General features: G+C 34.4%; 1 protein-coding gene across 5 annotated transcripts in view; it reads left to right on the top strand.

Annotated features, from left to right (window-relative positions):
• Positions 1 to 13,271, top strand: part of LOC117928105 (serine/threonine-protein kinase CTR1-like) — a 47,385-nt gene that overhangs the window by 22,975 nt on the left and 11,139 nt on the right. For all 5 annotated transcript variants that reach the window (XM_034847945.1, XM_034847941.1, XM_034847942.1 and 2 more), the window contains exons 8-11: positions 5,573 to 5,641; positions 5,798 to 5,898; positions 6,010 to 6,094; positions 6,282 to 6,380. In XM_034847945.1, the coding sequence (XP_034703836.1) occupies positions 5,573 to 5,641; positions 5,798 to 5,898; positions 6,010 to 6,094; positions 6,282 to 6,380 (354 nt within the window). The remainder of the gene's footprint in view (positions 1 to 5,572; positions 5,642 to 5,797; positions 5,899 to 6,009; positions 6,095 to 6,281; positions 6,381 to 13,271) is intronic.

Consider the following 13,271-nt stretch of genomic DNA (forward strand, 5'->3'; position numbering starts at 1 on the left):
GAGAGAGAGAGAAAGAAGAAAAACCTTAATTCTCATTAATGTAATAATCTACTTACAATTGAGAAATATATATATATATACAAGGCTAGGAGTCCTAACTACCATACATGTATCCTATATTAACAAGGAAAGGTTATATACTATAAATACATTATATTCAACAGGATTTATTTGTAATCTTATGATGAAAGAGAATAACACTATTGTCTTTCATTTATTTCTTTTAATGTGGATATGGTACTTTAGTGATGGGAATCAACGTTAGAATGTCCTTTGAAGACTTGTAAGAGAAGGGGAAATACTGATTCTAATGCCTAAGCCTTGATTTGGGACAAGGTTCCTCTTGGGTACCACAATTAGTTTAAATTTCTACTTTAGTTGTTTAAGGTACTAATTTAATTAGTGGTTGACTTTTTGTCTGGCTTCTTTTTTTTTCTTAGTCTTCTTATCATATTAGAATATATATATATATATATATATATATATATATATATATATATATATATATATATATATATATATATATATATTATTTAGTTTCTAAATAAGATTCTTAACCTATGGGGAAGGGAATCAGAATTTGTAAAAGTTTTCACATATTTTGTGTTTCTTTTCAGGGTGTCTAGAATTTTCAAGATCCTGCATCATTTAGTTTAGTTTGTTTCTTGCTAAGGGAGGCTCAAATCCACATCATACCATTTGTAATGAGGTATCAGGATTTATTTGAAAATTTAAAAAGTAGGGAAATGAACTTAGCAAAGTCAATCCCAACGCATTTGGGATTATAATGAAGGGAGAGACTTGTTGGTTTCCCTTGTCATAAAAAGAATATCTAGCAACCAAACACAAGGTAAGAAGACTTTCTATGAAACCATCAAACTGTAAAACACCTAAAACAACCAGAAATAATTATTTGTTTCAATTAGGAATAAAACCTTATGAGATTAGGATTAAGGTTAGGAACAAATAAATAAAAAAATAAAGAAGAAAGGAGAAAAATGAGGTGTAGAAATGTTTAGGTTTATGTAGCTCGACTTCCCTGTACCTTTGCATGTATTTATATTTGTTAACCTACATTGCATGGGTTTCAGTATGAGTGTTGGATGTGGGCATGCATCTAGGTGTTTGATCCTTCACAACTCAAATTTTAAGTTACGAGGTTCAGTTTAAAAGGAAGGGATACGGGTATTGGGGTAAGACATAATAAAAGAAAAATCAATCAAAAATAAATTAGAAGTGAAAGTATCCATTTTAAAAGCTTCCATATTTTCCCTGTAATTTTTTTTTTTTTTTCAATTCTCCCTAAGAATTCTTACAAAAATTCACTTTTCGGCTAACTCTTTTTAAGAAAGTTATGAAAGAATAAAAGGATATTGATGAAAAAATCAAATAGTCACACCTAAAGTAAAATAGGAGTGTTTAACAAGGATCTCATACCTACACCCATGTTGTGTTGATATAGGTACATTGGGTGAAATTGAAGGATCTGGGTATCATAGTTGTTAAATAATACTTATGTTGTAGGGGTTTATGTTTGGGTATTGGGTACGGGCATGTGTTTAGGTGTCTAATTTAATTCTTTACACCTGCGAATTTCAAAATAGGGGGATTTGGCTAAAAAGAATCTTAATAATGGATATAGACAATTGGATATAACATGATGGTGGGGAAAAACAAAGAAAAATCAATTAAATATTCCTAAAAGAAAAGGATATCTTTGATAGAAACCTTTCTTTTTTCTTCTTCTATCTTTGTCTTTTCTTTCTTATTCTTAAATATTTTTATAAAAGTTAACTTCCAACAAACTCTCTTTTTCTTAATGTAATTATTTGCTAAGAAATTTGGAAAAAAAAAAAAAGATCAATAAAAAATCAACTAGCTAGATCCAAAGCAAAGTAGGAATATCCAATAAGGAACTCATTATTAGACCTATGTCACAGGTACGGTTGTAAGATCCTAGTATCATAGGTTGTGGAAGAATGGAATTAAGGCAGTTGTGATTTTATAGAGAGAATTAGGTAACCCCATGATCAAAGGGATTTGTTGTAATTTAGTTAGGAAAGTTCCTAAGTTAGGTGCTAGGATTTTTTGTATATATATATGTGTGTGTGTGTGTGCGCGTGCGTCTTTGTACAAAAAAAAAATTAAGGAAAAGAATTTTTTGCCTTATATTCCTTCCATCTCTCTTCTACATGGTATTGGAGCTTTAGGCTCGTAAATTCGGGGAGAGAAGATTTTTTTTTCTGTCTTCATTGTCGAGTTGAAGACTAGAATTGACCTTCATCGTCGATCTTAAAGTTTCCTCTTGTCTGAATCAAGCCATTGCAGCAAGTTAGATTGTGAACACAACACCAAAGTGGTTGTTGTCACCATGCTGTTACATCACACCCTCTCCAGATCACAAACTCATTGTGAAACAAAAGATCATGTCATTAGTTTCATCTCTGATAGCAATAACAACCTTTGTTGTTGTACTCTTCGTCCTTTATTGCTAGTGAGCGTGTCATTGAAAACAACAGAGGATCGCGTCCTCTGTCATTCACCATTGAGGAGTTCATGCTGCTAGCAACATTGCAAGCTTCAGAGCTTTGACCCAATCACCACAGACAAAATTCCATCATCATCAGCGCCCTCGCCGTCACCCTTTGCTGTCAGCTTTGTCTTTGCCTTGCGTCCCTATCACCTTTGTCTTTGCCTTGCATCCTCGTCACCCTTGGATCTTATTATTGTCGTTGCCCTAGGATCTTGCCGTCGTCATTGGTTTTGCCTCTACCTCATGATCACATCTTTGATTGCTAGTAAGGGCTTCAATACGAGTATTTAAGGTTTGGCTATTATGCTAGTTAAGTGGTTAGGTTTCACTATTTAAGCCTTACAATAAAAACAAATTAAAATGAAAAGGAAAAATGTCAGAGGTATTAGAAATTACCACTATCATTTTTCAATTTGAAAAAGTGATTACCTGTCCCAACACGAGAGTTGTAGAATATTCAAATAGCATACAAGCTTAATGGAAAGAATTATTTAAAATGGTCGCAGGTTGTTTGTACCTTTCTAAAGGGAAAAGGGAAATTAAGTCATCTCGTAAGAATATGACCAAGGAGAGGAGACCTTAAGTTTGATGCATGGGATGAGCAAGACTTAATTTATTGTAAATCATCAAATTAACACATTTACTCTTGTTTATTTTAACTAATACTTATCCTCATTGTCTTTAGCTCACATTTATTTTCATTAATTTTAAGCAATAAATATATTTATAAAATCCATATTTAGAGTATTGTAGATACATAAGATAATCATCAAATATTTATTATAAAAAATGTGTTATGAATGTGAAATCATAATCCTAAAATATACTCTCAGTAGTGTGGGTAAATGAGGCAAAAATGATTTGAGATTAAAAATAAGTTAACTATTTTTGACTTAATACTTGAAGTTAAAAATAACTTTAAGTTGTAATATTAGATAATTTCACCAAATATGCTTAATCTACCTAATGATGTAAATTATGTTATTAAGTCACATTAAGTTATTAAGTTGATTTATCAAACACCTTCTAAGTGTACATGTGTATTAGAAGATTGTGGTGGTGGCTGCCTAGTACTAGTAGTTACTTGTTGCACATAATTTTGCTTACCATATTCACCGACAATAAGGTTCAATATGATTGATATTTAAACCGGAATCACCTTGAGGACCCTAGAGCTCTAGTGTCAAAATTTGAATCACCAGAAAAATAAGTTCCAAAAAATCAAATAAACAATCTGCCAAACATCAAAACAAACTTGCCCGTGTTCACTTAAGGAAAAAAACATAAAGAACAATTCTCTAAATACTTTTTCTTTGTTTCTGTTCAAAAAAAAAAAAAAAAATTCTCTAAATACTAAAATGAATCTGTCCAAAAAGTCCAAACTTCTAGCAGCACAAAAACCACCAAAAACAAGCTGTCCAGCCCCTCTTCAGCCATAGACTGTTTCTGAAGTTAATAAATTAGCAAACCAGCAAACCAGCCATAGACTGTCTCAATTTTAAAAGTATATAAGGGCATGCTGTTGAGGACCAATCCAAGTGGGAAGGAGATGGGATGGGGATGTGGGAGCTTTTAGGTTCAAGTACCAGTAGAGACCAAAAAATGTTGTTTTTCAAAAGGAAATAAAAGTATCCAAGGCACTAGTGTCACTTGGAGTAATGATAGAACTCCTTCCAGCATCAATAGTTTCAATTCCCCAATACAAGTTCCTTTTATAACAGGAAGCATTCACTCCAATTTCTCTACTTTTACTACCTAACTGTAGACGCTAAAGTTATCATAAACAATCTCTAAATAGGTTTGAAGGCAAAAGAGAGTTGGAGCTTAGAAGGTCTTTTTAGCAAAGTTGAAGTTGAGATGCTTTTGTAGAAGATGTTACTCAAAGAGGCTTTGGAAATTTATTTTTAGTTTTAATATTGAGCAATAACCTTTTTCTCTGAACTTATCTTTTCGAAGAAACATTTTACTAAAAGTTATCGATTTGTAAATGGGCCCTAGGAAACTTCCAATAAATAGAGGAGGACAATGAGAGCCATGCATGAGAGCGAAGGTAATATTCTATACTGCATAAACTGGTATTAAGCTTATGAGTCATTATAAGTTTGGGAGAGAGTGATTGGGCCAAGATTTTTTCATATGAAAATAATTGGCCTATGTTGTTATTATGCAAATATTAAGATGTGAAACAATTCTAATTGGGCTGTTAATTTGACCTTATTTTCTAAACAAAAGGAGTGTCAATCAGACATATTGATGTGATTAAGAACAGGTATGACAATGGAGGAGTGAGATGGATGTTGGTTGAGACACAAGTGCATAGGTTCCTACCAGAGGTTTGTGTTGGGCCCTTATCCATCTGGATTGGTTATAAATGAATTTATTAGGCTTATTTAGGAAGATGTTCCATGGAGCATTTTGTTGGTTTACAATATACTTTAGTTGGCAAAACTAGAGGAGGTGTTAACTCTAGCTAAAAAAGTATGAAGAGATACTATAGAGGTCAGCTGCATGCATGTTTGGTATACCCATTATTAGTGACAAAATGGAAGCTATATATTTTGTCCTGTGGAAAAGTCACTTGCAACCATGAATTTGAGTCTGATTCTTGTGGTTCTGTCTCTGTTGTTTCTTATTAAGGTGGTACTGTGTGTAAGCATGCATGCATGTTGTGTTACTGATGTTGTCTAATGTGAAGACTATTTGCTAGTTTTAGAAGGCATATGATTGTCAATTAGTCATCTTGCACAGTAATAAAAATTCCATCTTTTCTTGGATCTCTTTTATCCTTATTAGAGTAGTGCATAAACCTTTTGGAGCTATGAAAATGTCTTCTTTTTCTTTACTTTTGAAGAAATAATTGTTTTTTAGTGATTTTTTTTCTGATATATTTACATCTCCTTTTCCTGTAGTGCCAACACACACACACACACACACACACACACACACACACACGCATGCACGCACAAAAGGATTTTGTGATCATTTCCTCCGTATTATAGAGGTTCAACTAGCTCACTTGCTTAACTATAATATTCTAAGGATGTTGCTGTCAAGATTCTCATGGAGCAAGATTTCCATGCAGAGCGCTTCGAGGAATTTCTAAGAGAGGTACTTAGCTACTTCATGCTATTTCCAAATAAATCCTCTTTTAATGCATGAATAAATGTCTAGTTGAACTGTTTTTGGGTTGGGAAAATATTCTGTGTCTCATCTTTTTTATTATCATTTTAAGTCTGCAGTTCATCTCATGTGTTTTATTGGCAGGTTGCAATCATGAAACGCTTGAGGCATCCAAACATTGTTCTCTTTATGGGTGCTGTTACTCAGCCTCCACATCTGTCCATAGTTACAGAATACTTATCAAGGTTCTTTATGATTTTTTAGATATTGCTTATTTACTTATACCCTGTTTACAAGAAGTCATGCAAAATAAATCTAATATATCACTGAATTAGAATATTGGTTTTGCATTGCAGAGGCAGCTTATATAAACTCTTGCGCATGCCTGATGCAGGCATAGTACTGGATGAGAGGCGTCGTTTAAATATGGCTTATGATGTGGTATGGCAAATGCCTCAGTAGAATTCTTTTTATTTATTTTTAGATTGATCTGTTTGTGCAATTACTCTAATCATCCTTCCTTAAATTTGCTCCCCACCCCACCCCACCCTACCCCATCATCACCATCGTACTAGGATTTTATTTGTACATTCTCCTGGATTTAGGAGCTGGTTATTGCTTTGTACAGGCAATGGGGATGAATTATCTTCATCAACTCAAACCTCCTATTGTTCATCGAGATTTGAAGTCTCCAAATCTTTTGGTGGATGGTAATTATACGGTAAAGGTAAGATTTGAAAACTCAGTGTCTGATATACTTCTAAGCTCCCCTCCTTTGTATTTTGTGTCCAATTAACTATATGGTAATTGAATCGCCTCTGTGAGAGAGCGCTATCTGCTTTGTTTGTTTCTATGGGCTAATTCGATACTCAAATAGGAAAGTTAATCTAGATGGTTCTTGTTGTCCACAACCATTCCTAACTTACTTTATTAAGATGAATTCTTTGAATAGCTTGGAGGAGTATGAGGTTAAAGAGAAAGCCTGTTTGGTTTCACTTGGTGGTGGTTGCTTCATTACATAAACCCCTGAGCTATTGGCAACATCATATTGTGATACCTGATATATTGACCACATTTAGTTTAGACCTCCAAGTGAAATCATAACAGATTTGTTCTCCACTTTCCTTCAATATCTTGCTCATACACCATTTTACTAACAATTATTGGATAAAATGCCTGTGTGCTTACCACTTTGGATATGAGAAAGTAGTTTATCTGATCTGATGCGAGTTGTGGATACTGGTTAGTGGAAATGAAGAGTTAGTACATAATATAGACTGGTACTATTGCTACTCCTTATCCAATGAAATGAAAATTTTCTGTTGTACGTTTTGAAATTCATCCCATTTTCTAAGACTTCTTTATAATATTTTTACTTATCAGTAAGGGAAATAGAATTTCGCTACCAGTAGCAATTAGCTTCTGGGGAGGATGTAGATTCGGGATCTACTAAAATTGACACTTACGTATTGATTTTGCTTAATTCATTGAGATTTTTTTTTTTTTTTTACAACACGTATAGACAATTGTGTTACAAGAAAAGGAAACTACAATTATATACAGTCAAAACCTAGAAAGAGTCAATGATACGGGATAGATGACCACCCACAAAATTGCTCTATGATATGAGTAGAAGATATTTGACTTTTTAAAGAAGAAACATTGAATCCCCAAAATCCTCCTTATGAATTGGGGGAAAAAAGAAAAACTTTCACAACACTTCTCCTAAAGCTGGTCTGAAGATATCTACCATTCCTAGCTTGGTAAATTATAGATTGGAATAGTTGCCTTAGAAGCCCTTGGTTAGAACATTAGCAGACGGTTGTTTTTTTTTTTTTTTTAAAGATAAATGACATACAAATTAAGCCATTCTTTGGCTTTTACTTAATAAAGTTTTTGTCCATCTCAACGTCTTGAGTTCTATTGTGTTGAACAGGGTTGTGACCAATATTGATGACTACTTTATTATCACAGTAGAGCCTCATAGAACTATCATGAGCCACCTTATCCTTCATTAGCTACTTAGTCATGTTAATTCACAAATTCCATATGCTATTGACCTGGATTCAGCTTCAACTCCTTATCTAGCAACATTTGGTTGTTTTTTACTTCTCTAAGTTAGCAAATTGCCTACAATAAAGGTACAGTATCTAAAAGTAGATCTCCTATTACTTGTAGAATTTTCCTAATTGACATCAGTGTAAGCTTCCACTTCTAAATGATTATTCTTAGAGAATAAAAATCCCTTTCCAGGGGTTCCCTTCAGGTATGTCAATGTCTTAAAAATGACATTCATGTGATCCTCATTTGGAGAATGTATAAACTGACTAACAACACCCACAACAAAGACAATATCAGGTCTAGTATGGGAAAAATGGATGAGCTTGCCAACTAACCTCTGATAGTTTTCTCTACTCAGAACAATACTCTCTGCTGCTACTCCAAGTTTGTGATTTGCATCTGTTGAGTGTCTCTTGGTTTACACCCCAACATAGCTATCTCCTTTAGTAGGTTTAGGATATACTTCCATTGTGAGAAAATTATCTTTCTTTCATCTAGCAACCCCAACCCCCAAGGAAATATCTAAGATCACCCAAATTCTTAATTTCAAATTCCTTGGACAATAATCCCATTAGACTTTCTATTTTGACAACACAATTACAGATTAAGATAATGTCATCAACGCAAACAATAAGAATAATGATTTTATGTCCTTCAACATGTTTATAGAATACGGTGTGATCACCTTATCTTTGCATATATCCCAACTTGTTGACCGATTTCACAAACTTTTCAAACCAAGCTCTCAAGGATTGTTTCATACAGTGGAGTGATTTTTTCAGCTTACAAACTTGCTTCCTTCCAAAAGTTTCCTCAAAGCATGGAGGTAATTCCATGTACACTTCCTCCTCTAGATCATCATGGAGGGACACATTCTTTGCATTCAATTGCTGCAGAGGTCACTCTAAATTCGGAGCAAGTGATAAAAGAACTCACACTATGTTCATCTTAGCAACTGGTGCAAAAGTCGCCTCCTGATAGTCAATGTTGTAGGTTTGATGGAACCCTTTTACTATAAGTTTAGCCTTGTTTCCATTGATTGTTCCATCAACTTTAAACTTTACCATCAATGCCTATTTACAACCCATTGCCCTCTTTTTGGTTGGTAGTTCCACAAGTTCCCATGGATTGTTCTTATATAAGGCCTTCATTTCCTCTTGAATAGCCTCTTTCTACTTTGGATTTGTTAGAGTTTCCTGTATAGTTCTAGGATTATTAGCATAAGAAAGATTAGTAGCAAAGGTCTTGAAAGATTAATTAAGTCTGTCCTAAGAAACAGAATTGGAGATATGATGTTGAGTACAAGAGCTAATACCTTTTCTGAGAGCTATTAGCACATCAATGTGAGATTGTGATTCATAAATGAACGCATTATATATAGACTATCCTGAATTTTTTAGATCCATTATGTCTGATTTAAAGGATTGATAGTGAGGAAAGCTTTCAACATCTTTATTCCTTCAAAAGTACACTTGCTGCTCTCTCTTTTTCTTTATGATTCTCATCCCCATAATTTTGAGTAGAAATTGGAGTACTTTTTCCCTTGTGGTTACGGATTTGAACATTTTGTTTTCAAGAAATTTTTTGAGTGTTCTCAAGGAAATCAAAGATATTAGGAGACAAAAAAGAGGGCAATGGAATGGATAAAATCCCCCAAAACTGATCTTCCACCTTGCTACTTTCCCCTTGAATAGAAAGATCACTTATTTTCAGAAAAAAAAAAGTAGCATCCATTGTCACAAAATATTTTTTGAAAGAAGGATGATTACATTTGTGCCCTTTTGTGTTGGGAGCATATCCAAGAAAAAGCCATTTGACAAATTTAGGATTCAACTTGATAATGAACATGAGCAAAGACAAGACACCCAAACACTTCAGGAGGAAGAGCAGAGAATATGAAGCTGGACATGGAACAAAATTCTTTGAGAGTATTAATGGGTGTATTGAATTTTAGAACATGAGTTTGCATTCTATTGATCAAATAAGAGGCTGCCAAAATTGGCTTCCGCCACCTGATATTGTTTAGGAACCTACCCCCATTTGAAACATTAAAGCTCTTACAACTTTAAGTAAATGCTGTTTTTTTTCTCTCAACTGTCCCATTTTGTTATAGTTTGTCAATGCAAGAAGTTTGATGGATTATCCCTGTGTTCATCAAGATTAGTTCCTAAGATTTTTGAAAAATCCTCTTTTCCATTATTATTTCTTAAGATACAAATTTGGGCTTAAATCTATGTTTGAACCATCTTGTGAAAATTTTGAAAGGTCTTAACAACCTCAAATTTATTTTTAAGGAGATATGTTCACAACAAACAAATATGGTAATCAATGAAAGTAATAAACCAGCTATAACGTGTGATACTTATTGACATGACAAAGGTCCCACAAATCACTATGCACAATAGAAAAAGAACTTAATTTTTGTAAACTTGGGCATGAAAATGAGTATGGTGATGTTTGGAAAGCTCACAAATTTCACATTGAAAATCTGAAATATTTCTATTCTTGAATAACAAGGCAAACAACTTCCTTAGGTTGGCAAAACTATGTCTCAACCTGAAGTGCCATGATTTGATTTCATCCTCACAAGGCAAAGAAGTCTCACATTAGTGAACCCAAGATATTCTCCCCATAGCTTTAGGTTCCTTCTCAAGGATATATAGGCTATCCACATTTTTAACATCATCAATCCTCCTTCCTGGAGACAATTCCTGAAATTTATAGGGAGCAGAAAAAAATTTGGCTGCACAATTTAGGTCTCAAGTAAGTTTGCTAATTGAAACAAGATGGCAAGATAAGTTTGGGACAAGTAAAATGGAATATAGAGTTAGATTCTTTGAAATAGATACCGAACCCTTGCTAGCAACTGAGGATAAAGACTCATTAGCTATTTTATTATTTAATGACCTTCAACATGGAGAATAGGAAGTAAATTAATTTGAAAAATCTATCATTAGATCTGTGGTCTCTGAATCAATTATCCAAGGGTCTGATTTCATTTTTGAAGTATTCAAAATAGTGAAACATTACCCATTTGTTCCAAGTGACAAAAAGAAGAAATGGTTTGTGTTTGCCTTATAAATGTATAAAAGTGATTAAGTTGTTCCTTGAATATTCTCTGAGTGTGCAGTGACCTGATTCTTTGGTAGTTCAGCAGTGGCTTGAAGTCCGTTGTCATTATTTCCAGAAAACTTGTTTCCTTAGCTCTTACCTTGAGGCTTTCCATGCAACATCCAGCATGTCTTTGTATAGCATTATTTGTGACTGTGATCACACATAACTTATCCTGTTCATCATTCTTCTTGCCAACATTCCTTTGCCCATTTAATAAGGCATCCTTGGGTTTGGTAGTGACTAGGGTAGAATTCTGTGTTCGAGTTTCTCATCATGACTAATCACCTTCTCTTCTCCCTTCTATTGGAAGCATAGACTTCTCTTAGTGAGGGAATGAGTTTGGTGATGACTAGAGGGCCTCAGGTTTGGTGATGATCATGCAAAATTCTCTATGAGGTTCCTATCATGACTAACCACCTGCTCTCTTCCCTCATAACATAGGCATAAACTTCCCATAGTGAGGGAATGGGTTCTTTTGCTAGGATTTGACCACGAACCTGATCTAATTTAGCATTCAGGTCTTCCAAAAAATCAAACACCCATTCCTTTTCTATCACTTGTTATCCTTAGCACCCTCTACTACACACTTCCACCCAGTCTTGGTAAAGATTCATCTCTTGCCATAGTTGGTTGATGGCGCTGTGATAGACCATCACTGTACCCTTGTTTGGTCTCATGAACTTGACACCTCAGATCATAAAGATGGCATCATTCCCAATATTAGAGTAGATAAGTGTCACGACTTCTTATAAATCTGTAAAAATAGGAGAAACCAAGTAGCTTTGATTGATATCCGGTTCCATGGAGCTGATGAGCCATGACATGACCATGGAGTTTTCTGCATCCCAAGCAAAAAACCTCAAGCCTTCTGGATCCCGAGTCTTCCTTAAGGTATCTAGCAGCCCCATCTCCTACCCTTGGTAAAAAGCTTCAGAGACTGGGATGTTTAGCACTTAACTTTGTTTGAGAACTAAGATACCTTACTGCTTGATGGTCAGGGTACCACACAAACTCTGAAGATAATAGATAATACCTCTAATGACAAAGGGCTTACACATCTGTATAAAACACTTTTATCATTAGTGCAATACTCTGTTTAGCCACATTGAGTCTTTCATTGAAGTAAGTGACAGGATGCCCATCTTGACTTAAGACATCAACTATGCCAACACCTGATGCATCACATGCCACCTCAGAGACTTTTGAAAATTTCAGATGGCTGAAGACATGTGCCTTGACATTTTGCATTCATCTCCTCAAATGCCTTTCTTTCCACGTTTCCTATGAAACTCCCCTTTTCTCCTGTAATCAGTACTGAGAGTCATTATAGTACTAAATCCCATAATTAATCACCTATAGAAAGCAGTCAATCCATGAAAACTATGGACTTCATAAATAGTCCTGGGCTTAGGCCACACTCTAATAGATCTAACTTTCTAAGGATCAGTTTCTATGCCCTTTAAGGAGATTACAACTCCTAAAAAGATCACTTGGAATTGAAGGAAATAACATTTCTTTAGATTAACATAAAATTTTTCAATCCTTAAAGAGTGTCAAACACCTTTCTAAGGTGATCTAAATGCTCTTCTTGAGCTTGACTGTAGATCAGGATATCATCAAAATAGACCACTAGGAAGTAAGTTTCCTATGAAAGGAAGCAAAACTTGTGTCATAACCCTCATAAATGTACTAGGTGCACTAGATAATCTAAAAGGCATGACTAACCACTCATAAAGTCCATCTTGGGTCTTAAATATAGTTTCCCACTAATCTTCTGATCTAATATGGATTAGTGATGATCACTATTAATCTTGGAGAACTGCTCTTATTTTGCCATAAAGTCTAACATGTCTTCTAACCTATGGGAAACCTATACTTTGCAGTTATTTTTTTTATGGCACCATTATCTATGAACATTTTCCAAGAACCATCATCCTTAGTGGTAAACAAGGCGGGGATAGTGCAAAGGTTAAGATTATATTAAATAAAACTTTTTCTAGTAGTCTATCTACTTGCCTATTTGTTTCAACTCTCATTGGGATTCAATCCATAGTACTGAAGATTAGGTAGTTGAGACTAAGGATTAAAATTTGTTCATTTATTGTTGAAATATCGATCGAAATATCAGCTTCTAGTGGCAATGGAAACAATTTCATAGTCTGACTTTTATCTCATTGATTTTTGGAATTTATCTTGAACTTTTGCCTTTTTTTTCTTCGAGATTTCCTGATTAATCGCTGATAAATTGGCAAATTTTTCCTGCATCTCACACTTTTTTCATGCGTGTGTGCCACATCAGCAATGCCTAAAAAAATTTAAGTGCTTAGAGGTGAGGCTCGAACTTAGCCCCTTCGTGTAGAATGATGGCACCTCATCACTTGGGCAACTTTGCCCTTCTTATAACATATACAAATATTATGTATAATCCTTTTTTTTTGTGATA

This window comes from Vitis riparia, chromosome 13, assembly GCF_004353265.1.
Source record: "Vitis riparia cultivar Riparia Gloire de Montpellier isolate 1030 chromosome 13, EGFV_Vit.rip_1.0, whole genome shotgun sequence".
Classification (NCBI taxonomy): domain Eukaryota; kingdom Viridiplantae; phylum Streptophyta; class Magnoliopsida; order Vitales; family Vitaceae; genus Vitis; species Vitis riparia.